A 27,092-nucleotide genomic window follows, 5' to 3' on the forward strand; every position below is an offset into this window, starting at 1 on the left:
AGCCCAAGTTCACTGGCTGTTTTTAAAAGCTCAGTCCTCCAAAGCCCGAGTCCACCTAAGTGCGCAAGCTGCCGAGAGGGGCTGCGGGCACCCCGGGCGGGGATGCCGCACCACAACGGGCACTTGGGGGGCCGCACTGGGCCTCGCACTTACAGATCCCGGCCCTGCCCACCCCCGGAGGCCTTGCCCGGCCCAGCGTCCGCGCTCCATGCCCAGGGCGCGGGGCTGGGCGCTCGCAGTGGCCGTGGGCGAGGGACCGCTCTCCGGCTCCCACGCCGCCCCGCGACGCCTGCTGTAACTCCAGGCCACTTCTTCCAGGGACGGGGATGTGCGGAGGTTAACTCAAGCCGTTAATTGTCCGCAACAAAACAAAACAAAGGCATTTCGGGGCAGAGAGAAAGCTCGAGAAAGCGACCGAGACATGTACCTGAGTGAGACAGATGGGAGAATACATCATGACTTCGCCTTAAAACGCACTTTCCCGGAGATGCCCAAGAAAATCTTCGAGAAGCAAGAATTTCATCTATTCATTTTACAGTCATCTGAGCCCCGCGATGCGATCAATCAGGACGGGGCTCTGCGCTGGATCACCGCAACTTCACAACAAACCCAGTCCTCCTTAAATAGCCAAAGATTCAAGTTCACTCGGCGTGCTAGATTTCCAGGGGTGAAATCCAATCTACACTTTTAACCCTCTTGCAGTCCGAGCGCGCTGGCCGTGCTTGCCGAGGCCGCCGCCGCCGCCGGTGTTGGCTGCTTTTCGCCTGGGTTTGGGAATTTGTTTTCTATTTTGCAGTTGTTGTTGTTGTTGGGGGGTAGGGGGTGCACGAAGGTTCGGTGTGGGTTGGATTGGGGTGGTGGTTGGTGGTAAAATGCTTTTTCAAAAAAGGCGGGGAGGGGGGCGCAGGAGGGCGGGCGGGCGGGAGAGCGGGGAGAATGTGTCACCGCGCTGGGAAAGTTCAAGGTTACAGCCCCAAGCACTGCGGCAGGATCCCGGAGTGGTGATCGCAGGCGAAACTTTGCCGCGAGCCGACCATGTGTGTGCGCGAGGGGCAGCGTGAGCGAGTGCGCGCGGGTGGCGGAGCGCGCGCGGGAGAGGGCCGGGGTGGGGGCGGGGTGGGGTGGGGGAGAAGGGAGAGGCCGGGGTGAGGGAGGGGGCGCGAGCGCTGATCTCCGGGGCGGAGAAGGCTCGCGGCGCGTGGTCCCCGGCTGCAGCCGCCGCCGCTGCCGCCCGCACCGGGTCTTCGGCGCCCGGCTGCCCGCCCGCCCACCTCGCCCCGCGTCTGACCCGGCCGAGCGTGGAGGCTGCTGTTGCCGCCGCTGCCCAGAGCCCAGGGGTATCAAAACGATCTCCTGAAAAATTCCAAACGATAAATCCCGCTCTACCGCTCGGCTCCAAACTCCTCTCTTTTCTGCTCTGAGCTCTTTTTTTTCCCTCCCTCTCTTGCTTTCTTTCGTTGCAAAACTTGGAAGTTGAAAAATTCACCGGTTCCACCCTCTGGACCCTGCTCGAGCTCTCTCCAAATCAGACTTAAGGATTGTTTTATTATTTAATTACACAATCATCGCTTTACTCCTCCTCCTGCAAACGCGCATTCCTTTTGCACCAGCCTCTCCACACCCCCCGCCCCCCACCTTCCTCCTCCTCCTCCTCCTCCTTCTCCTTCTCTCCCCCCCACCTCTCCCTCATTTGTTAAAGGTATCCTACCGGTGCCACAGAAACATGACTTTTTTTTTCCAAAATAGCTCTTCTTTCCGCTGCCCTCCCCACACCGGCACACACATACACACCCCCGAAAACCCGCCCTGGAAGAGGTATTTCGGTGCTCGCTGCGGACTCTTTAAGCCGCAGGAACATCCGAGTGGGAGAAGCACTGAACCGGTCTGAGCCCTAGAAAGGAACGAGTGGAAAATTCCCTCACACCCAGGCCGCCCCCGGGCCGGGGCTGGGGCGCCGACACTCGAACCCGGGGCGGGCTCAGTCCGCAGAGCCTGCGGCTGCAGGGAAGAAGGGGAAGCGGGAGCAGGCGGGGGCCTGAGCGAACTTGGGCCCAAGTAGTTGGGGCGCGCCGGCGCGGACCTGGGGGGCGCGGCGCCCAGCCCCCGACGGCCCCGCCCGGAGTCCGAGTTCGCGGGTAGGGAGGAGGTGCGGGGTCGTCCCGGGTCTCCCCACCACGGGCCCGCGCCCGAGGCAGTCGCGGCGTGCGGCGCTTCGCCGCGGTTTGCCGCCCTCTTCGGGGGTGCCCCGTGCACGTGGCCTCACTCTGAGCGGGAGGACCCGGCCGAGCCGCCGCCGCCTCCTGCTCCCTCCTCCTCCTCCCAGCGCCAGGCTTCGCTCTCCTCCTCCTCCTCCTGCAGTCCCGCTGGCTGGCTCCCAATCCCCACCCCCCGGGGCCCGGGGCGCCGGCGGAAAGCGTCTCCCTACCCGCCCGGGTGCAAGCGGGGCGGGGCCGCGGCGCGCCCGGGGCTGCGGGGCGGGCTGGCGGGCCGGCGGGCGCGCGCGCGCGCGCACGCCGGGTGCGTGTGCCGCTGCAGCCCTCCAGAGGCGGCCGGCCCGGAGCCGCTCGGCGCCCGCGCCGGCTCCCCACCGCGGCGCTGCCCCGCCCCCACCCCGCCTCCAGTGCAGGCTCCGAGTGAATGAACTTGATTCCGGGGATTTTGAAGGAGGCGGTTCGCCTTGCACCCTTTCTGCAACCCCCCCCCACACACACACATACACACACCGCCCCCCCAAATCCGGTTTTCTGCTTGGGGTGGATGGGGAAGAGGTGGAAGCAAAGGCCGCCCAGACAATGGAGGGAGGAAAAGTGAGCGCCTGGGGCTCCGAGTCTACCTAGCTGGGGGCTGCGGGGGCGCTGGGGCTACCGGGTCCTCGCGGGTCCATCCCCAGGGCGGGGCCGCCCCGCTTCCACGGGTACTGCTGGGGCGCTTTGAGGCTCGCCCCTGATTGCCCTGTCCTTTTTCCACCGCTTGCCAGCTCTTGATTTGTCCCCTCAACTTTAGCCCCTCACACTCCCTCTGGTTTCTGCCCACCGTCCCCTCTTCCTTCCCCCAGCGGACCTGGAGGAACCAGTGACTTTTTCCTTCACCAAGCGGGAGTTATCCACATCAAGCATTTCACAACGACACATCAAGAAAAGTAGGCAGGTTCAAGTCAACCATGAAATGGTCACTTTTTAACCCCGTCCTGTCCTCATTAGGGAAATGCTCAAACACAGTCCGTTTTCAAAGAGCGCTCTTAATGAGGCGAGCTTGCCAAGTTTACCAGCTGCAGCCCCCGAAAACCCAGAGCCCAAAGAAGAAAGGCGCTGGGGGGTGGGGAGTTCGGGAGGCCGGGGAGGGGGTGCTGCTGGGGCTAGGGAAACAGGTAAAGTCGAGGAAATCGCGCGGACCCCTGCGAGTTAACCCTTTCGGCCACACGCTCTGGGAGCGGCCTTCCTGCGGTCCCCGCCCCTGCCCCGGCAAATCCTGGAGTCAGCGTTCTGACAACGTTAGTTTCCTTTGTGCGGGTCATTTCTTCTTTTTGAAAAGCTGTGATAAAGTTGGCAGTCTTTATGGATGAAAGAAATGAAGTGACAGTCAGGTTAATCCAGCAAATACTCATTTATCTCAGAAATTTTAGGCAACCTCATCTTACACACACACAAACCACCAGCACGAAAGCATCACTTTGTATTGCACATTACACTGCATCCCTTTTCTCACCCTCACCAGATTCTGAGGGGAGGAGGCGGGGAAGCTCTACTGATAATACCAGCTTTAACTACTGGAGTTTCCCTTTGAACAAATATTCAATTTAACTGGAGTTAATTTACCATAAAAGACATTCCCCTTGGCAGGAATGCACTAATGTCCTTGAACACACCTCTTTGAATGCCTGGACTCTCACAGAAGCCATTATTTCGGGGTCTCTTTAAAAATCGAGCGCCCATCTCTCCTTCTCTCCCTCCCTCTCTTCATCCCTCCCTCCTCACCACACCACCCCCAGTGAAATCCTGGCACCCAGAGAGCACTCCTTTCAGCCTGAGAGCCCAGAACCAGCCGTTGTCCCCTGGCAAAAAGAGGCCCAGTGCTGAGCCCTGGGCAAGTGTCTCCCGACATCGCCACCCCTCCTCCCTTTATTAGTTTCCCTTCCCAACAGAAACCATCTCCTTCTGCCACCAAAACTAGGTTGCATCCAAAAGTTTTTCACAAGCTTAAAAAAGAAAGAGGAAAAATTGACAAGTATTACACAGAAGAGCCCACAAAAGCTTCAGCAGCACCAGGGGCGAAGAAGCAGCATCAGACCCAGGTAAGTCCCCAGAGAAGTGAAGATGTCTGGGGCCTCCCAGGCCCATCACTTAGGGGTTCAAATCTCTTTCCATTGCCCCACGTTTAAGGGTGCTTATGGCTGGTTGCACTTTGATGACCATGGAGGATGCTTGATAGTTTTTGCTTTTGATTTGTCTCCCAGAAAAAAGAAAATGAGATGGGAATATGGTGAGGCGAGGAAAACCAAAAAGGAATGAAGAGTGAGCAACAGAGACTTCCTGAAAAAGAAGGTTTATGGGGGTGCTCAGTTTCTATGGCTTTGACTGTCTTCTCTGGCCTTGCAGCTATGTGGAGAATGGCTGACACCCCCCAAAACACTGCTGCTTGTCCAGCCAATGCCAAGGTCATTGCAGGCCTTCCTTGAAAGAACTCTAGGGAAGGGAATCCTTTGGAAAGAGGGGCTGGTGGATTTGGTTGCATGGGACACCTGGCTTCTCTTAGCACAACACTTGTCCACCACCTTTGGTTTGAAAATCTCAGTCTTTTAAATCTGAGGTAGAAGGAGGAACTGAGAGAGTGCATGTATTATATTCACTTTCCCTTTTTTGTAGCACGTCTGTGTCATGGTATTAAGAGTGGAAATATCTCTGAAAAGCTTCTGATAGTATCAAAGTGGGCCAAACACTTCTCAAACTTTGGTACTTACCACTCCTAAACTCCATCTCTCCCTCCTACACTGAGAGGGTTAAAAGCACTGGTGTGACAGGCCACTTTCATTCACCCCAAAACCTGGCTAAGGAGGTAAAGTGAATGATTCTCTCAGCAACAGGAAACTCTGTTATTTCATTATTCTTAAAGATCTCCTCACTAGATCTCCTTGCTACCTTATAAGGGGGGAAAAAAGTTTCCTTTCTAACTAACAGAAAGTTTATTGATTTCTAAATAGAATGCCAGTGCTTCAGCTCACTGGATTTTTCAAAACCCAGTTGTATATTTGAAATAAGCAATGCTACCACATTTGAGCCTTTCACTACAGATCTCCAGAGAGGAGCTTGACATCTCAAGTATCTAATATTGTTTTTCTTTTAACCATTTCCTTCCTAAAGAAACTGCAGCGACAGGTTGCAAATCCTGGGCAGTTTCATGAAAGATTTCTTGGAGCTTAACAAAGCTGTCATTTCCAATACACCCGATGACTTGTTTTTTTTTTAGCTCTTGCATGTGATTTGCAAGAAGGTTCAACAGTTCCACACACCCTGGCTGCATCGCCAATATCAATATTTAAAAACTAAATACGAAAGAGACAGATGACCTCCTGACCCCAGAAAGCAGGCCTGCAAAACTGCAAGTATCTATTACACCATGCCCAGGGATCTTTCCTTTTTCCAAATGAACCATAAAAATCATACATGTGTACTCTGGAAAACACAAATTTATATCCACAAGGAGAAACACCAAAAATCCACTCATAAATGCAGATATAAACAACCAACAAGTATTGAAAGTGCCTGTACTTGATGAGAATTGCAAAATCAATTTTACCAGCTCAGGTAATCAAATTACTCAGCTCTTAAACTACTCCTGAGGACTACTACTACTGTCTACTACTCTTAAACAAAAAACAAAATCATACCCAGCCCTTAAAGTACTACTGTCAAATTAGGGAAGTAATTTTTTCCCCACCAGAGAATTCACAACTGGTTAGTTTCCCCACGCCCATTGCTAGCCCTTTGCCTTTCACTGAAATGAATAAATAAATATTCTTGGACCTTTTTCTCCTCCTCTGGGAGCTGTTTGGTGTCCCCTGAGGACAAAAGTAAATGAGAAAAATGATGTTGTTAATATCACTTCTACTCCACTCTACTCCACTGTTTAAAAAAAAAAAAAAGTGTCCCACTAAGTGTGTCTATATTTCTAGCATATTTACAAGTTATAATACAGTTCTGATCTCAACACCACCTGGGCCAGTTTCCTCCATTAAGATTAGCCGGTTTTCACTTCTCAACAGAGATGAGGCCAGTTCATCAACAGAGATTCCCAACATTGGAAGACATTTGCTCCACAGATTACAGAGTCAGCAGTTGCCCTGTAACTTTTGCACGATGTATTTTAAACTTTGAAAATAGAGGTAATAGTTGCCTCGCTTCATCCACAATGTTAACAAAGGTTCCATATACTCTCTCACACAATGTCTCTTGTCTGCTGATATTGAGAGTTGCAGTTACTGCTCTTTTTCAAAACAGCTGACCTATAAAGTAAAACTATATGATCATTTTATTTCTACATGTAAACTGGCTTCTATTACCCATATACACATGCCTTGTAACATAGGAAAACAGATGAAGACAGGTATAGAAAGCTCTGTCCAAAATGGCTAAGTAGTCTTTACATTCTATATTAAGTATAAAAAGTGCATGGCAGAACAACTCAAACTTTCTGCACCCCTTTCTCTCATTTCTTCTTTAAAAACTGCATAACAATGCATAAACAACAGAATTTCAAAATCAAAACAATGCATAACAGAATTGTGCATTTTAATTTTCAAATTAAAATTTAAGAAACAATTACATAATTACAATGAAAAAATACAAACAATTGGGCCTAAACAAAATATATGTTCAGTAAACTTTATCTCTGAATGTATCTGAAATTTTAACTATACAAGCCAATGAATCTCAAAGCAGTAATATCAAATTGTGTAATGTCAAAAACTCCAAAAACAAAGTTACAGATGTTCATGACATCACATTCACTCAAAATTATGCTGCTGTTCAGTCTGACCATATTAAAATTAAATGGATGCCTATGTCTGCTAAAGAATAAAAATTTATTTTGGACCTCAAACAATGAAACTGTCACCATTTATTATATGGAACACTCAGCTAATCAATTTCCTATTAAAATAGCTTTCAACAATACTTGGCTTTAAAATTCATCAGGGCCAGTAAAAATGTTTTCCCAGTGCACAAGAATGCAGTCCCAACCACCGATGATAATTACCGTTCTAATAATTTTATTGCCCAAGCACTTTTTCCTGTGTTCCTCATCACTTAGGCAGGAATCTGTAGTATATTGCATCAGTGAGTTGGAGTGCTTGACCTTTGCCCACATATGATTTAATAGGGACTTTTCAGCGCTAGAGCTTTCTCCATCTCTCATACCATTAAATGAAAACATCAAACCTCAAATGTAAAACTGGAAACCACAGCGTTTTGTGTTTCACAAACTCTTCGCAGTTTTTACTTAGGATGCTTAAAGGTCAGTTTCTTTGACTCACAATGCTTTTCTTCATATCGTAAATGCACTGGAAAGTCACACTAATTCTGATTTTGATTAAATCTTGAACTCCTCAGTCATATACACACATACACTCTGCTTATTTACACGTGCATTCTTTTCTAACCACATAAGCATGTGTATGTGACTTTCTGGACTTACTCCATTTTAGGGCTGATTTAAATGTCTGTTCAAGTGTGGGATCAAAAGTTAACTTTTTCCCACCTATTGGAAGTTAAAGTTACAAGGATGGTGCTATAAGATCCATTCAAAGAAAGTCAGAGTTAATCTTGTGTATTTTGGCGCCTTTTCCCTGCCAGCTACTGTACTGGGGGGGGGGAATACTTGGAGATCTTGTCTGTCCCGTCTCAAGTTCAATGGCAGTTCTTCCAACCCGAGCAGAAGATGGCCATGTTCACAGCCCTAATAATAATTCTGATCACGCCACTTCAGCATCTTGTGTCAAAGTCGAAACTGGCTTCCCCGCCCCCTTCAACCTGAAAGCTGCCAAGTCCTCACACACTTCACATTCAACCACAACTTAATGGATGGGATATTGTGCATTAAAATGTGTCCCAGACGTACCGGCGAAAAGAGGACACGGGGAACGAGAGATAGAGACACACACAGACTTAGGCAGAGGAAAAAAATCTGCAGCAAAAATAGCGGGGTTGCAGGGGGAAGTATTAACAGGAGTGTAAAGAAATCCATCATAATCTGTTGTAAAAAGTTGGTGGGGGGTGCGGAAGAAAGGCTAACAATACGATGCCACAAATTCAGGGACGAGGGATGGGAATTAGGACTAAACTTTAGAATGAATACTGATTTTAAACATTCCAACACACCAATCAGAGTTAAATAGTACTTCTTTCACTTAAAAATGTATTTTTAAATGAGAATATCTGAATTAAAAGGGAGAAAAGAATGCTTCAAGAGGAGAGAATGGCCTACAAGGTAGAACTAAAGTACCATTTGAACAGTAATTTTTTTCCACCACTGAGGGGAGAGGGGGATAAAGTAGAGAGTTAACGCAGAAAAAAATGGTAGATTCTGCACCGTTTGGACTCACAATGTTACTCACTGATTTCCACCATGAGTGTGTCACATGTACTAAAGTTGCCAATGCTAAATAATAAGAATACATATTTGCAAATTAGTTCTGCAAATGCAGCACTATAGCTCACAACCTGTAAAGCAGAAATGACATTTAGGAAAGGGGTAAAACAGCCACTTTGCAATCCACAAACAGGAAGAGAAAAACTGTGCCAGGGGTAGGAGGGGGTGCAAGGAACGAATAAAAGAAGCAAACAAAACCCATCATTTCAAAGCCACATACCATCGCACTGTATTGCATTAAATAAAAGAGATCTTGAGTCTGTAACAGAACCCTGGGCCGCTGACTTGACGTGTCTCAGGTACAGATTTGTGGATTTTCTCAGGGGTTGTTTTGGTGTCGCTTTTTGTTTAGTTTAAAAAAAAAAAAAAAAAGCAAATCCGGGAGTAGTCTTATATATTTTTTAATTGTAATTTCTGCACTGCCACAATTCTTGACCCGAGAAGAAAAGGCGGTCAAAGTCAAGTTTAAAAGCAGGCAGCCCTTCGGTCTGTCTGGATTTCCAGCTTTCTTTCCTCTCCCTTGCAGAAGGCTGTTTCTCGTGGTTGACTTGAACGCCGTCCAGGATGGTGTGTGTGTGTCCGCCCGCGTGTGCGTGTGTGCATGTGTGTGTGTGTTTGATGGGTTTTATTGTTGTTTTAGCGAGGCTCCTCCAGGAGTGGAGGCTGCGCCGGTCAGATGCAGCCGGCACGGCCCCGGGGTCGCGCGATCGCCCCTTCCCCGCCCTCGAATTGGCCTGGCCCGCGGCGGGGCTGCCCCGGAACCGCCACCCAGCAGCGCACCCTTCCGTGCCCGGCCCGCGCTCCTCCTTGCAGTCGCCGCTCTGGCTTTCTCTTTCTCCGGCTCGCGGCCCGCCCCGCCCCGCCCCACCCTACCCCGGCCGGCCTGGGCGCGCGGGAAGCGCGGCTCTTCGCTTCCGCCTGGCGGCGGGAAGGAAACCGAAAGGAGGAGCCGGGGGCGGGCACGCCGCGATGCATATTCATCAGGGCGCCCGAGGCCGGGGAGGCGGGAGCGGGCCCGAGTGGGTGTGGCGGCCTGCGCCGCGCGGCGCCCCTCGCGAGCGTGGGGGCGTGCGTGGGTGGTCGTGGGGGTTTGGTCTTTGTGCGGCCGCGTGGGGCCGGAGAGCGGCGAGGGCGTGACCGTCTCGGGGGCTGCTGCCCGGGCTCCCGGCGCCTTTGTGCTCCCGTACTGTGTGTCTGCGGCGCGCCACGGGCGTGGGGCCCCTCGCGGGCCTTCTGGAGCGAGAACCCGGCCGAAAACGCCGCGCAAAGACTCTAAAACAACAATAATGATAAAGAGTAAGGAATTGCTGTTACTTCCTCACTTCCCGCCACGTTGCTGGCTTTAACTTCGCCAGGCCACTTTTGTTTCCGTGTAAGAGGACTCCCGAAATATTCCTGGCTGTGCAGCGTTATCATTAAAGCAAAAAGACCAAAAAGAGCGCACTTTGACTTATAGGTAGTCACGCGAATATCAAAAAAATAGATCAGTAATTTAGAAGTGGGTGAAACAACCAACACCAAAGAGATAAACAACCCCGGAGTTCCCAGAAGTAAACACTCTAGAGGAGATTGGATAGTGAGTTAATGTTCATAAAGAAAGCAGTTTTGATCAGCATTCTGGAAACATATATGTGGGGGGATTTTTTTTCTTAGTTTCTGAGTAATCCAATTCTCTTCATGTTAAGTATCTGTAGTTATGTGGGGAAATAATGTTTAACAGTTGAAGTTGTTATGCAAGTATTAAAAGTAAAAATATAACACTAGCCCTAACATTTACTTAGTAGTAACCCACATACATTTAGAAAAGACTTTATTACAGTGATCCTGACTAATTATGTAATTGCACAACAGACTACAGTAGCTTCAGATATTCTCTAAAAACCCTGTTGAATTATGTGATTACCAGTGAGACTAGAATAGCTACCGATGAATTATTCTTATCTCTCTACTAAATGTGAACACGTCAGTATTTTAATCCCAATTATGTTTACCCTCAAAGTCTTAGAGAACTTAAACAACATAGTTCAGGTTCATACCTCCTGCGACACAGTATTTTTTTAAAAAGACATGGCCTCATTACAAAAAAAAGTTTTTTTCCCCTTATATATATACACACATCATGCGTATGTTTGCCTGTGTATGAATAATATACATAGCTATTTTCAGTGATAATAAGTGCAAAACTAAAAGTGAGATTGCCCAATTAGACCTTAGAAAATGCCCAACTTTAAAATAATTTGTTTAACTGCAAGTTTAACAGTTCCCAATTTCCCCTCCAAAAAAATTAGCACAGTATATATCTATGTAGCTATACAGCTTGGAGAAGGGGAATGAATGGACTGGGAGGGAGGGGATACACACATGTATCTCTCTCTATACTCAGCTGTAACTTCCGAAGGAAAATTAATTTTTAATGTCTATCTTGCTCCAAGTTATTTTAACCACTCAGCTAGTGTATCTATAACTCAGTCTCCCCACTCAGGTCAAGTGGGTGACAAACAGATCTGTTTTCATTCTAGGATTTCCAAATAGTAGTTTCATGGTCAAGTAAATCACATTTAGTACTGAGGAAACAAATATAAAATATAAAGATTCAATGCAGCTAAATAAAAAATGTAGAGTGAGAGGATAACACTTGACCAACCAAAGAATGATGGATATAGAAATAACTAACACTTACATGGGCAGTGTTATCAAATACTAAAACTTTTATGTAAGTGTACAACAGAGAGTCTTCTCTGTTATTATTTGAACTCCGCAGCAGAATTACCAATCCATCCCAACATCATTTCATGCAAAGGAGAAAGCACATTATGGAGAGAATCTAGATTTGTTTAGGAAATATTTTGAGACACAAAATAGGAAAAGGAACAGGGAAAGAAAGAGAAAAGTATTCCATTCTCATGATGACTTGGAGGAATCTAGAGTTTGTGTCACCTGTCAGAGAATTTCTATCTAAGCATATTATTTAGTCATAAAATGTACCATTGTGTGTCATGTTCAGGCTTTCATAGATTATCTTTTTTATTTACATGTCATTCGTTTCTTTTGACATGTGAAGCTTATAATAATACTTATTCCTATATCCATAATTCTTCTGTTGGTCAAATATGTACACCTATCACCATTAGATGATACCTAAGGTTTATAAAATAAGGAGACTGATTTTCAAGCATGTCTTATAGAAATTGGTCTTGCTAATTTTTAGTCACCTCAACGTGTTGTTGCTTCTGAATTTTTTAATTGGTAAATAGTTATGGTCTTTTCATCTACGTCGCCTGATTTTCTGGTTTTCATATTTTGCAATGTAAATAAATATGCAAAAAATGAGAAGTGTTTTAAAATAGATGCTCCTTTTTAAATGAAAATTATCTTGGTCGAAAGCATTTCTAAGAATATAATTAAGGTCCAGTATCTTTTTATATTAATCTTTTGTTATAAATTATAACTAATTATTCATTTTTTTAAAATAAGCACTGTCCAACACTAGTTAAGCATTTTGGGCCTCTGGCACTGAAGTGATTCCAATGTTTTTAAATGTCATTTTTTTCTGCCTTAAGTTGCAGGCACAATTCATTCCATGGAACTTACCAGAAGCTTCACAAGTACACTTGCACTTAAGACTTTTCTGGTTCTTCCTAAAGCCAATTAACTGGTAATGCAGTTTCTGTATGTTTTCTTCAAATTAAGAATTTTAAAAGTGTACTAGCAACATCTGTGTGTATTTATCTTTGAGAATAATCACTATATAATTATTTCTAAAAGGCCTGCATTATTACAATGCTTTATATCATAATTGAAGTAATTCTTCTACCCCATCTAAACCAGTAATTTTCAGTCATTACCCCAAAGGTGTTTATTTTGTCTTACTTTTCTATTTCTCAAAAATATAGAAAGTGTGTTTTAATTTCTATGATTTTTATATTATTAAAGGGTACACACTGATTTATTACATTTTTATATTTAATCCATTATTATACCAGAATTTGTGCAAATTTAATGTATGTAATAAAGATAGTGGCATATTTAGGATGTAATACTAAATAAAACATATACTATCTTTTAAAACAATTGGATGATATTGAAAAATAATATTTTTAGAATTTAAAAAATACATATTTTTGAATATGAACATATAAACACTTCTTTTAAAACAATTGGATAACTATTTTTAGAATTTAAAAATGAATATTGTATTTTTTAACATAAATTTGGAAAGATTCATATTTCTTATTGCCTCCAATAGTTTTAAATATTTTCTAGTTATATAAAAACAGGGAAGCTTAAATTAGGACATTTATAAAGTGCCAAATGTTGATGTTTTGTCAGATTTCAATAGATGAGAGCTGTCCCTGCACTAGTTTCATTAAGGAGAGGAGAGTGTATGTCTAGTGTATTGTCCTATAAGAGGAAAACCCAGGCATAAATAACAAATCATGTTAATAATTTGTATTTTTCATTGGTTGTAACAGTCTTTCGCTGTAAATCCTTATGCTTCTTATTTAGATATTGATGGTAAAAACAAATGCAATATAATTCCTACAAGACATAGTCGCCCATCATAAAGAATTATGTTTGTGGAAAAGACTTCAAGAAATTACAAGATAGGCATCTGCAGTGGAGTTGAAACACCACACTGCCCAGGACAGACACACTGGGTCATTTTCTAACCATTGAGAGTATGGGTAAAAAATAAATATACACATGCAGTGTTCCTTCTTTCACTAACTACATGCTGCACCTGTGCACACACAGATCTGATGACATCTGCTAACATAATAAATCTCAAGTGGTTTGTGGTGTCATCAAAAACCTGAGATGGTGGTATGGCTCATAGCCTTACCAACCCCAGGCTATGGCCTTGTTAAATTTCACAGGCTAAATAGAGACAGACTCAGACTTATTCCATGCACCAACCAGAGGTTTTCAAGAGCAGGTTAAAGTGGTTTACAGGGAAAAAAAAAAAAAAAAAAAAAAAAAGCCTGCAGTTATGACTCAATGTGTGAAAAATCTGCTCTCTGATTCAACAGTGGTAAATCCAGGATGCCTTCTAGCTTCAAAAAATAATGTTTATTGCAATTGTTATGAATTCTGAATTTGAAGTATCAACCATTTCTTAGCCTACTTATGTTTTTAAGACTTATAAAAATACTATGAGCAATTAATCTTCCTATCTTGCTTACTCACACTTTTGTGTAACTTTAGAATTTCAACCATCAAAATGCCCTTAAAAAGAAAACAATAAATTGGAATCAGTTTCAGCTATAATGATTAAATTGAGCATAAAAAAGCAAGTGTTTTCTGAAAAAATCTTCAGGATATTTTATGCCATATGTAAGGTTTCTGAAACAACAGAATTACTAAGGTATTTTTTTTAACCATTTTCAAAAAACAGAGGCATCTGGCAATCCAGAAATTAGTGAGGCAACAGGATGCACGAAAGCGCTAGACAGTCTACTGATCCTTCAGTATAGTCCTGGCAAAAGACCATCCTGCCTTTTGCTCAGTGGGTCCACGTTCAAAAGAAAGTCAATGTTAATTCCCCTGGATTCAAATCCTGTGGCCAAATGTCCCCAGTGTCACAGATTCCTGTTGGCATATCTAGAACATGTTGATATCATTTCAAATTGCCTGTTACTTAAAGAAGATCAATAACTATATTTTGTGTCTGTATTCCATAAGTAAGAAATTGTAGGTGCAGCCCAGGGAGTAGAAGAGGAATTCATTCCTACTACACACACACATTGCATGCTTAGCATGGGTCTGGACCTTGGGCTGGGTGCTGCCATAAAGGATAGATAGGTTTTTGAGGATCTCTGCACTCATAATATGAAGGCCTTCTCCTTTGTGCTAATATTTTCCTCCAAATTTGTTTAGAAAAGAGTAGCCTTCCCATGGGGTGTTTTGAAAACCTTCAAATAAACACTAAATAACAACCTGTGGTTTTCTGCTCACTGTGCAGGCAGCTGATGTGGGCTTGTAGAATGAAAATAGTGTTAATACAGAAACCAAAGAAAAATGTAATTAAGGATGATAAGTCAGCTGCCCTTCCCGTCCCACATCATCCAGTAAAACAAAAGAAACCAAACAAAACCCTCCTATAATATATTCAAAAGCCAAACTAACAAAGTTGGGAAAATTTTGATGCCATTATGGTTCATGATGTGAGAAATATTTTGCAAACAGAAGAAGAGAGAAAGGAGCAGTGGTAGATGGAAAAATTCAGGCACACAGAATTTACCTAGCATGCAACCAGTACTGCCTTCTTTTACCAACTTTTTATTCAGGATGATTGACAAGCAAATACAGAGGTCAGAATAGAAATACAAGTTTCAAGAACACACCTAACGTCACTGCCTCTCCCTTTTTCTCTTCATATCTGGCACCATCTGAATTGCTCCCCACCATTTTTTTCTGTTGTGATAAGGTCTTGCTCTGTCACCCAGCCTGGAGTGCAGTGGTGCTATCAGGGCTCACTATATCCTTGACCTCCAGACCCAAGGGATCCTCCCACCTCAGCCTCCTGAGTAACTGGGACCACAGGTGTGCACCACCATGCCTGGCTAATGTTTTATATTTTTTTGTAGAGATGGGATGGTACCCTGTTGCCTAGTCTGGTTTCAAACTCCTGGGCTCAAGTGATCTTCCTGTCTCGGTCTCCCAAAGTGCTAGGATTATAGGCGTGAGCCATGGCATGGAGCCCTGAGCTGCCCTCAACATATATATATATATATTTACCATTATCTCTAATTTTTTTTGGTTATGTGAACAATAGTAGAGGTACTTTAAATGAACAATTAGCAAGATAAAAAAGATATCCACCCACAGTCCCATCACCTAAAAAATTTGTTTCATGTGCATATATTTTGATCTCCTATCTGCTTATATATTATATATATATGATTGCATAATTATAATCTTTAAATATAATTTCATTTAAAAATTTTTCCACTTAATTTTCTATTTGCATTGTCGATATTAGTGAATGGTCACAAAATTGTGAAATTAGTGACAAATGGTCACAGAATTGTAAAGTTGTTAAAACTAAAAGAGACTTTTGAGACCTGCAGATAAGAGATTAAGAAACAAAAGTGGAACCATCTTTTGTTTGTTCCCTCCTAAATTTGTAATGTTGATATTGACTGTTAACATTTAAAATTTGGTATATTTTGTTGAAAAATCTAGATGTTTTGCTTTTTTTGAACAAGTGGAAGGTGAGACTTTTTGGGCGAGTGTTGCGCACATAACACCAATAGTTTGGAGTGGAGTAGCAACTGCCCCCTTCAGCTGGCGCTTGGTCTCCACAGTCCCCTTTTGCCCCTTCTTGTATCATACTGGCCTGCTTTCCTCACTTAGATTTCTGACTTGCTTTCTATACCCCTAAGTGTACAGTTCTTGATCTAGATCAAATGCTCTTCTTACAGATGAAAAACAAAGTTCAGAGAGGTAAAGTGACTTACTTATGACTGCTAAGCTAGTTAGTTGCAATGCCAGCATCCTAAAAGACACCTCCTGACTCTAAACAAGCTCTCTTCGTATTAATGTTTTTTTCAGAGCATGTGGGGAAGGGGCTTCTGTGTGCCAATATGCACAGTGTCACCATAACTACTGTGACCACAAGCTCCTTTATAGACTGAAACGTCCTAGGATAGCCACTCATCACCTTTTATGCTTCAGGTCATAATTAACATTTGATGTCTGCATGCCAGACCCCTGACCCCCCTGCAAATCCTGGGCCCACTCACAGTGACTCCTGGTCTTTCTCTTTTTCTTTTTCTTTTTCTTTTTTCCTTTTCTTTTTTTTTTTTTTTTTTTTTTTTTTTTTTTTTTTTTTGAGATGGAGGCTGGAGTGCAGTGGCGCTATCTCGGCTCACTGTAACCTCTGCCTCCCGGGTTCAAGCAATTCTTCTGCCTCAGCCCCCCGAGTAGCTGGGACTACAAGTGCGCACCACCACGCCTGGCCAATTTTTGTATTTTTAGTAGAGACTGAATTTCACCATATTGGCCAGGCTAGTCTCCAACTCCTGACCTCGTGATCTGCCCGCCTCGGCCTCCCAAAGTGCTGGGATTTTAGGCATGAGCCACTGCGCCCAGCCGTCTTTCTCTTATTACCCAGTAACAGGCCGGGCGCAGTGGTTCAAGCCTGTAATCCCAGCACTTTGGGAGGCCAAAGTGGGTGGATCACAAGGTCAGGAGATCAAGACCATCCTGGCTAACATGGTAAAACCCCGTCTCTACTAAAAATACAAAAAATTAGCTGGGCATGGGTCGTGGCATGGGCCTGTAGTCCCAGCTACTTGGGAAGCTGAGGCAGGAGAATCACTCGAACCCGGGAGGTGGAGGTTGAAATAAGCCGAGATCGCACCACTGTGCTCCAGCCTGGGCAACAGAGCAAGTCTCTGTCTCAAAAAACGAAACAAACAAAAAAAGAAACAAAACAAAATTAAAACAAAAAACTGTAACAGAATGCAAGTGAGGGAGGATGATCACTTTATGGGGATAACATCAAATCTGCTCTAATTGATAAAGGAAGTACCTAACTAAAAAGTTAAATACTTTATAATATTCTTATCTGACATACCTCAAAGAAATGTGATCACGTGCTAATACCCTAGTAGATAACCATCATCCTAAAAAATATAAAGATTCCATCTCTGTACAGAGACCATATTTTCCGATCACTAAATCAGAACACATGGTGCAACCAAGAACTGTTTTTAAAAATGATTTTAAGATTTTGAAAAGTTTTGCAAAAAGTTGTTTTAAAGGAAGTTTTTAACTATGTTTTAATAAATCCATTCTATGAAAATAACAAATGTATACCATCTATGATGATCCACGTCTGTTGTACAATTCTTAGAAATTTGCCTAGAAAATGGGATTTGGTGACAATCACTGCCATTTTATCATCATAAGCATCCTGTGTAGTTTGTACTTGCAGTGCTTTGTTTTTTTAGACAGAACACCCACTCTCTAGGTTTTGCTCCCAAATGGAGATAGACCTAAGGATGTACATAGAGCACCACAAAGTCAACACAGTGAATAATTGAGAAGCTCGTACATTATGTACACGTTGAGTCTACAATTACTCTCTTGGTGGGTGAAGAAGAGGTCCATATGCAATCAGTCTCCAGGCTCGTTCATAGATGTGATCTTAATGGCCCTTATTCTGATGAAAGCACCCTGTTAATTCGGCAAGCTCAGGCTATCTACTTCATACATAGGAGTCCAGCCCCTCTGTACTGAGTTTCCCCAAGGTCTAGATATGCAAGCTTTTTGGAGGGCATTTTAAGTGACTACCTCCAAGCTGGATCTTCTCTTCTGTGACCAATTTAGGCCAATGGCAGCACCTTAATTAAGCAAGACCTCCCTGGGGCAATGGTTTCTCCCAACTTTAGATTAAAAGTAATATCAAGGCAAGTGATACCATTTACTGAGGTCTCACTGTGCTTCCGCTCTGTGCTCAGTACTGTATGTCATCTAAGCTCTTTTAAAGATGAGGAACTGGAGGTTTGGAAAGACTGAGTAACCAATTGAAGGTCAGATTGTTCATGATCCAGGTCATTCTAATTCCCAAGCCCGTGGCCATAGCTTAATAGTTTATGCAGCAAGGACATGAAACTACTAAATGAGTGGGGCCCAGTCACAGGACTTGCCTTGGAGGCTTTCCACTATGCCTCAAAGCATTTTTATCACTCTTCTTTTGAAATTGCCTTTAAAACCCCAGGCACATTCTTTTAAATATTATCAGTGGGGTAGATCTTCCTCCTTTGAATGTGGATTTAAGTTTTGGATATAGCCAGGATTCATTCAATACCCTGTGGGGATTAAAGAACTTATCAAGCTGGGTAAACCAGTTTGGGTTGAAAATGAGGCATGACAATGTAAAAAGGTTATATTCATTCTCCAGTATGTTCTGAAAGTAATGGAATATAGGCTTTCAACTTGGACCTGGAGGCATTGACTTTTTGGGTTCAAATCCTGACTTAGCCACCAGAAGGTTATGTGACTCTGGACAAGGCAGGTAATGATTCTTAACCACGGTTCCCCTACCTTCGAAAATCATGCCTGCTTCAGTGTGGTTGTTTGGGGATCAAAATTTTTCATTTGTCAAAATATGTAGGACCGTTTCTGAAACATAGTCCTTTCTCAATAAATATTTTCTGAATCTATCAGATTATTACTTTTCTCTGTCCTTCTTCTTCAAATAGGGTGAGAGATGATAAACAAGAATAGATATGACTGCAAGCCTCTCTGAGTGCCGCTAGGCCTGTGATAGCATTTATTTGCAATTATAGTTTAAAAACCAAGAGGAACCCAGGCGCGGGCGTGGGCGCAGTGGCTCATGCCTGTAATCCCAGCACTCTGGCGGGTGGGTCACTTGAAGTCTGGAGTTAGAGACCAGCCTGGTCAACATGGTGAAACCCTGTCTCTACTGAAAATACAAACTAGCTGGGCGTGGTGGCGGCGCCTGTAGTCCCAGCTACTCTGGAGGCTGAAGCAGGAGAATCGCTTGAACCTGGAAGGCAGAGGTTGCAGTGAGCGGAGTTTGCACCACTGCACTCCAGCCTGGGCAAAAGAGTGAGACTCCATCAAAAAAAAAAAAAAAAAAAAAAACACACACACACACACACAGACACACACACACAGAGAAATCTCCCTAGCTCCTTGATGCCAAGAGAGATGGATTTAAAGTAGACTGTTTTACAGTTTGAAGTTTCTGGGGGAGAGTTTTATCTCAAGGTTACTTTTAGGTTCTTCGTAGAAAGGTAAGAAATTTAACAGCGTCTCAAGCAACTGCACCTTCATAAATATTTATGGAGCACCTCCCCTATGCCATGCCCTCTGCTCAAGGTGAGATGGGAGCAGTGAGGACAGGAGCAGTGTCCAAAAGGTGCTTTGGTAACAGGCATTGAATAATGCTGCCCAAATGCTAAGAATTGAGTACATATCAGAACCCACCAACACAAAGAGTGTCAGTCATCTATTGAAGAAGATGTTGTCACTTAATCAGACAACAAGGGGATGCCTGCTGTGCCCAGGAGATAGAGTATGAACAAAACCAGTGATATTCTAGTGTGGAGGAGAGAGACGGATGGGGAGTGGAAGGGGAAAATGAGGCGATAGCTAACAGAAACATAGAGCTTGTGTGCTGTTGTTCTGAGGCCATGAACTTGCCAGTCTGTTCAATGAGGTTGGAAGGGTGGTCTGATAATTCTAGAAGACTTGCAGGAAGGCTTTTATCAAAAGAAGGAAATGAGTGTGCAAACTTTTCTGTAGCCTAGAGTCAATCAGGGGTATTCAGGGGTATCTAGAGAGGAGAGGGGATGGAGCGGCCTCCAAGGAACGCTATTGTAGAGCTTTGGCAGCTGCTCTAGAACCACCTTGGTCACTTCTTGGCAGCTTTGAGAGATGTATGCCCTTTCAAGCTGGCTTATGTTCACTTTCACAACACTTATGAAGCACATTAACTCATTTGATCCTCCTAATAATTCTATATTACAGGTGTCATCTTGTCTCTGTTTTACAGATGAGAAGACTTGTGTGCATAGAGAATAAATAAATCACCCAAGGTCAATAGCTTGCAAGTATCAGAGGCAGGATTTGAACCTAGGAAATGTGGTTCTAGAGCCTTAGCTCTTAGCCATGAATTATATGCAGATTTTCTTCACCCCTCTTTCCTCATCCTCCTACTCAGTAGAGTGGCTTGTACCCACCCTTAAAATCTCTCCTCCTTTCCTTAGGGCTCATTCTAGGCCCTACAACTCCCTAATGGGGAGGCATATCGTGGGCACCTTTATAGCTCAACTACTCCACACTAAAGCCTGATCAAGACTTCGTCACTGAAAAGAAAAGAGTCACTTCAGCAGCCTTGGCCCAAGTCTTTGGATCCCTAAAGAATAAGACCCAAGTGACTGCCTTGTCTCTCTTCTTGTGCTTAAAAAAAGAAATTGTCATATGGTCATACCATTGATATTATATAAAACCAAAAAGAACAACCTTCTGTATAATGTGTATCTAGGAAAGTATACATTATGAGTGTATAGCTAAATGTATTTTTCATGTCACCACCATCCATATTAAGAAATGAAAAATTATTGGCAATGCAGAAACCATCTCCCAATCTCAACAAATTACTGGCCCTACTATTCTTCCCAAAGATAACCACTGTACTGATTTCTAACAATACAAACTTGTATTGCCTGGTTTTGAACTTTATGTAAGAAAAAGCATACAATATTTACTGTGTTGTCTGAATTATTTTGTTCAGCCTTTCATGTGACATTCCTCTCTGCTGTTGCAGGTAACAGTGTTTAGTTTTGTTTTTTCTGCATTGCAGTATGGAACTCTATTGTATGCATACAACACAGTTTATTCTATATCCAGCAAACCTTGGGTTGTTTCCAGTTTGAGGCCAATATAAATAATGGAGATATGAACACTGTCTACATGTTTTCTGTTATACATACATATGCATTATTTTGGGGTATAAGACTATGAGTAGAATTTCTGGGTTATAAAGTATGCCTGTGATAAATTTTGGTAGACAATGCCAAATGAATTTCCAAAGTGGATGTAGTAATTTATACTCCCACCAGAAGTATATCAGTTTTAATTGTTTCACATCTTCATCAAGACTGTTGTTTTTACTTCCAACATGTAGTAATATTTTCATGTGGTTTTAATTTGCATTTTTCAAATGACTGATGAGGCTGAGCTCCTTTTCATCTGCTTATTAACCATTCAGATATCCTCTTTGAAATGTCTGTTCAAATATGTTTCCCATTTTTATTTACACTCTTCTATCTTTTTCTTGTTGATTTGTAGGAGTTCTTTGTATACTCTACATATAAGCCCTTTGCCAGTTTATATCTGTTGCAGATTTCTCTTCCTACTTTGAGGCTTACAGTTCCACTCTTTTAATGTTGCAATATTTTTTTTAAAAACATGCTTATTGAGGTGTAACTGCCATACAATAAACTGCACATATTTAAAGTGTACTAATTGATAAGTTTTGACATCCATATACACCCATGAAACCATTACCACCATCAAGATAGGCAACATTTCTATTACCTCCAAAATTTTTTATATGCCTCTTGGTGATCCCTCTGTCCTTCTCTCCCTCCCCTGCAACCACTGATCTGCTTTCTATCATTATAGCTTAATTTGTATTTTATAAAATTTTATGTAAATAGAATCAAACAGTATGTACTCTTTTTCATCTGGCTTCTTTCTTTCAGCATAATTATTTTGATACTCAGCCATGTTGTTGTAACAATAGTTCATTTCTTTTTATTACTGAGTAGTACTCCATTGTATTGTATAACACAATTTATCTGTCACCTGTTGATGGGCAATTAAGTTGTTTCCAATTTTGGGCTATTACAAATAAAGCTGCTGTGAACGTTCATGTACAAGTCTTTTTATGGACATATACTTTCAATTATCTTGGGTAAATACCTAGCAATGGAATGTATGGGCATATGGCAGGTAATGTCAACACAGTTTTCCAAAAGTGGCTGTATCACTTCACAATTCCACCAGCAATGTATGAGAGCTCCCATTCCTCCACATCCTCACCAGCACTTAGTATGATCAAGCCCTTTTATTTTTAGCCATTCTAGTAAGTATATACTGTATCCCATTATCACTGTAGTATTTGTCTCCTTAATAACTAATAGTGTTGAATGTCTTTTTATGTGCTTACTTGCTATTTCTTCTCTGATAAAATATGTATTCAAAGTTTTTGCCCATTTAGAAAATTGGGTTGTTTGTTTTCTTACTGAATTTTTAAGTTTTTTGTATACTGTGAATACAAAGCCTTTATTAGATGTTTGATTTACAATGTTTTCTCCCACACTGTGGTTTTGCTTTTCAGTCTTTTAACAGGTTCTTGAGAAGAGCAGAATTTTAAAAGTTTGATGAAGTCAAAATTGTGGATTGAGCTTTTGGTTTCATATCTAAGACATTTTGCTTAATCCAACATCATGAAAGATTTTTCCCTCTGTTTTCTTTTGGAATTTTTATAGTTTTATGTTTTATATTGAGATCTATAATCCATTTTCAGTTAAACTTTGTGTTTAGTGCAAGGTATGAATCACAATTCATTATTTTTATATGGATATTTAATTGTTCCAACACCATCTTTTGAAGACTTTTTTTCCCTACTGAATTGATTTCATACCTTTGTCCAAAGTCAGTTGTCCACATACATATGGGTCTATTCTGTTTTTCTATTCTGTTTCATTGATCTATTTGTCTTTATCGATGTCAATTCCACACTGTCTTAGTTATTATTGTGTCGTTATAATAAGTCTTGAGATCAGGTAGTGTTAGTTCTCCAGATTTGTGCTTTCAATATTATCTTTGGATGAACTCTTCTGGTATTTTGTCTTGTTCTTAAGTTTTCTCCAAGAAACCTTGAATCTGCTCAGACCATGTTACAACATGGAGCTGCAATTTGCACCTGTGGATTTTAATTCCTTCATTCCCTTGGGCCTAAAAGTCATTTTTATTCAAAGATATGTTTTTATAAATGTATGAGCCCTGAAGGGAGTGGGATTGTGGTGGTATTTAACCAAATTGTCATCAGCTATTATGGTAACTGACTACAAGCTGAGCAACTGACCTTTTTGGAAAAAGACTCTACAGACTGACCTCATGGGCCTGGGGAAACCCAGGTGGAAAGTGGGAAGGAAGAGAGCCACCTATTTATGGTAATGCTTACAAGTAACCAGGCATTGCTGGGTGTTTTGCATGTAGCAACTCACTTTTTCTAAGATGCTTATAATTTCACTTCTAAAGATATGCTCTGAAGCTGGGGTCCATAAGCCTTTTCTGTAAAGGACTAGATATTTTAAGCAGGACCAGCTTCATGGGCGTGGACCTGCGCAGTGGCCCAGAGCCTATGCTTAGAAAGCTCCTGTGCTTGGTTTAATGCTCTGCAGTCACTACATTGAAACACTTGATTTTTTTTTTTTTTTTTTTTTTTTTTTTTTTTTTTTTTGCCTTTTTCCCTTTTTATTTAAGTAAGAGGTGCTGCTGAATTTTTCAGTTTAAACTGGGCATTATGTAGCCATAATGCCCAGATTTTAGGTTTTGAAGGTCATACAGTGTCCATCGCAACTACTCAACTCTGCCAATGTTACACAAAAGGAGCCACAGACAATATATAAACAATGAGCCTGGCCTGGCTGTGTTTCCATAAAACTTTATTTATGGTTACTGAAATTTGAATTTCATATAATTTTTACATGTCATGGGATATTATTATTCTTTGTTTTTGTTCTTTCAACCATTTAAGAATGTAAAAACCATTAGTAGCTCTCAACCCATACAAGAGCAGTTAACAGGTTCTGTTTGGCTTGTGGGTGATAGTTTTCTGGCCCCTACCCTAGGGAGACTTGTGCACATGTGCAGAAGGTAACATATACAAGAAGTTCTCAGTAGAATTGTTCATAAATGCTCCAGAGGAGAAACAACCAAAAGTTCCCTCAACCGTATAATGGATAAATGCATTGTATTTATTTATATACAACACATGGTTGAAAGAAAGAAGCAAGTCATAAAAGGATACATACAGTATGATTTTATTTATATAAAGTTCAAAAACAGGCATACAGAAGTGCTGAAATCAAAATAAAAAAGTAAAAGCAAGGAAATGATGGTGAGAAAAATCATAATCATGGTTACCTTTCAGGAGAGGGAGGTGATGGGGTGGGGACCTGGCAATGTTGTATTTCTTGACTTGGGGTCATTATTGCATTGGTGTTTATATTCTTTGAATTAGACATTTTATGTGTATACTCAGAAGTGCACATCTCCTCACTTTAAAATTTCAGTTCTCATTTTCTAGCCCTGAATTGGCATTTGGAGCCTCACTGGTGTGGCGGGAGACACATGCCCAGGCCACACGTTTCCAACTTCCTAAAGCTCCTTTGATGTCATTTTGAAGACCTTTGGCATCCATCTGGCCTCGGGCTCCACATTTCCCAAGAAGAGTCTTGGCTTTTATACATTCAACTGTTTTTCTTTTCAGTTTACTTTTGTTTCAGACACTGATGCTGTCTGCCAAATTCCCTCAAGGTCATATCCATATTATTATGGGCTCCATTGTCTTGAAACCTTTCTTGTTTGTAAATTCTATTTTTTGTAATTTCAAAATGTAATTATAAATAATTCAATTACATTAGACTGGGCAGTAAATGCATGTACTGGCCACTTTCCCTTTGTCCCTCTGTTCCTCGGTGTTGATTCTCTTCTTAATATTTCTACCTTCTGGCTCTCTATGTGTAGCTGTATGTTGCCATTAACCCAGGCAGGGCTAAATTGAAAGAAAAGAAAATATGTAGCGGGGTGTGGTGACTCACACCTGTAATCCCAGCACTTTGGGAGGCCAAGGCAAGTGGATCACGAGGTCAGGAGATCGAGACCATCCTGGCTAACATGGTGAAACCCTGTCTCTACTAAAAATACAAAAAGTTAGCTGGGCGTGGTGGTGGGTGCCTGTAGTCCCAGCTACTTGGGAGGCTGAGGCAGAAGAATGGCATGAACCCAGGAGGCGGAGGTTGCAGTGAGCCGAGACTGCACTCCAGCCTGGATACATACAAATAAATAAAAAGAAGAGAAAAGAAAAGAAAATATGTATTTGTGGTTGGAAAGGAAATGAGCTTGGGAGTAGAACAACTAGAGTTTGAACTCTAGGCAACCTATCAGCTGTGTGTTCATAGCCAGTGTACCTAACCTCTGAGCTTCCCTTTATTTTATCTACAGAAGTGAAGGCTAATAATGAATACTGCAGAGAGTCATTGTGGGAAGTAGATCAGCAAAGATTAAACCAGAAAACATGTGAAATATATCCAGCCCATCACCTTGGCTACCATGTGACCTGTGGTAGACACACAGTAATACATCAGGGTTTTCTCTTCTTTTCTTTATTTCTTCCTTCCTTTCTTCCCTCCTTCCCTCATTCTTGTTTCTTTCCCTTTCTTTTATGTTATTACTTTTTTCCTTCATCCATCCATCTATCTATCCATCTCCCTCTCCTCCTTTCTCCTGCCCCTCCTTTCCCCCCCTTGGATCCCCCTCCCTTCTTCCCTTTCTTTCTGAACATTTGCAAGAGTTTTCCATCTACCATCACCAACCATGTTAACCCACCAATTGCCTAAATAGAGAAAAGATGTTAGGCAGGTTGGGGACAGGAAAAATCAAAGATGGAAACATTCTGCTCATGAGCCTGGGAAAATAGGACACACCACATTCTCCACTTTACTTGGCCATCCCATTTTAAACTTCTTGTTTCCCCTAAAACTCACAGGTTTGTTCAAATCTAGAAATTCCAGATCAGTAGCAAGTCTCCTGACAGAAAATATAAAAAGCCTAGAAGAACCGAATCATGATTTTAGGAACAAAAATTGCTTCCATGTAAATCACTTGGAACCCTGTCTGACCTATTGTAAGCACTCAAAAATGTTGGCTATTATTACTATTATTGTTGTTGCTGTGATTATTATTGTTGTTCAGGACAATATCCCAGTGTGTGCAACAGAAGTTGTAAGGCTATTAGCTGCCTCGTTTGCTAAATGCACACCCAGGTTACAAAGAATGGCGACAGTTGATTCTTTTATCATTTCCCAATTTGCCCTGTCATTTTCCCCGTAAACATTTCATTCTGCCTTTTCCAGAACAAACATCATTATAATCACTTCTTGTTCACATCTCTGATATCCCTATGGCTCTTGCTGCTCTCACTGGTAGTAGCAACACCTCTAAATTTACTACCATCTGCAAATATCATTAGCTATTGTTTATTCCCTCTCCCACACTATTAATGAAGATGTTAATTAAGACCAGAACTAACACTGACCCCAGCAGCAATCCACTAGACATTTATCCAACTGGATAAACTTCTGTTAGTCATTACCCACTGCTCATAGACATTACCACTACTCCATTCTCTTCATCTGCTAATTTGTAAGAGACTAGGGGAGAGAATTAAGGGAGCCCAGGATTATTTAAAAATTAACACCCTGATACTCGGGGTTTTGGAAAGGGATTTGGTAGAACATCAGAAAGATGGTTGTCAGTGGCATGCAGGAGTAAGTGAGACAGCCTCCCAAAGTATTTGGTAATTGCCTGGCTAAGCTTATAGGTTTCTGAGAATTTAGGAAGGCACTGTAAGGCTGGAGTATATAGAGTTTTCAGTTCAGCCACTTCTTTTTACAGGTGACCAGACTGAGGCCCAAAGAGGTCAAGTGAGTTGTTCAAAGTTCATCTTTCTAGTTAGTGACAGAACCTGAATTGGAACTTGGGGCTCTAACTTTCAGTCCTATGCTGTTTGTAAGAACTTAGAAGCACTCGATCTTGCGTCTAGAGGTTCTGATCTGCATATTAGCATTTTTCTACTAAATTTTAACTTAAGGAGCCCAGTGCCTACCGACTTCATC

The 27,092-nt window shown here is 42.4% G+C and overlaps 1 protein-coding gene and 1 long non-coding RNA gene across 9 annotated transcripts in view; one reads left to right on the forward strand and one right to left on the reverse strand.

Annotated features, from left to right (window-relative positions):
* The window catches only part of NFIB (nuclear factor I B), a 232,447-nt gene extending 231,308 nt beyond the window's left edge, over nt 1–1,139 (reverse strand). For 7 of the 8 annotated variants that reach the window (XM_073021605.1, XM_073021599.1, XM_073021604.1 and 4 more), the window contains exon 1: nt 428–1,089. In XM_073021605.1, coding sequence (XP_072877706.1) covers nt 428–457 — 30 coding nt within the window. In that variant the 5' untranslated portion in view covers nt 458–1,089. Of the gene's footprint in view, nt 1–427 lie in introns of all 8 variants that reach the window. The other variant, XM_073021603.1, reaches the window with a different exon arrangement.
* A 1,509-nt stretch (nt 1,140–2,648) lies between these two features.
* Nucleotides 2,649–27,092, forward strand: part of LOC140712933 (uncharacterized) — a 44,882-nt gene continuing 20,438 nt past the window's right edge. The window contains exon 1 of the long non-coding RNA XR_012094787.1: nt 2,649–4,291. This is a non-coding gene — a long non-coding RNA (uncharacterized lncRNA). The remainder of the gene's footprint in view (nt 4,292–27,092) is intronic.

The sequence above is a fragment of the Chlorocebus sabaeus genome, chromosome 12 (genome assembly GCF_047675955.1).
Source record: "Chlorocebus sabaeus isolate Y175 chromosome 12, mChlSab1.0.hap1, whole genome shotgun sequence".
NCBI classification, from domain to species: Eukaryota; Metazoa; Chordata; class Mammalia; order Primates; family Cercopithecidae; genus Chlorocebus; species Chlorocebus sabaeus.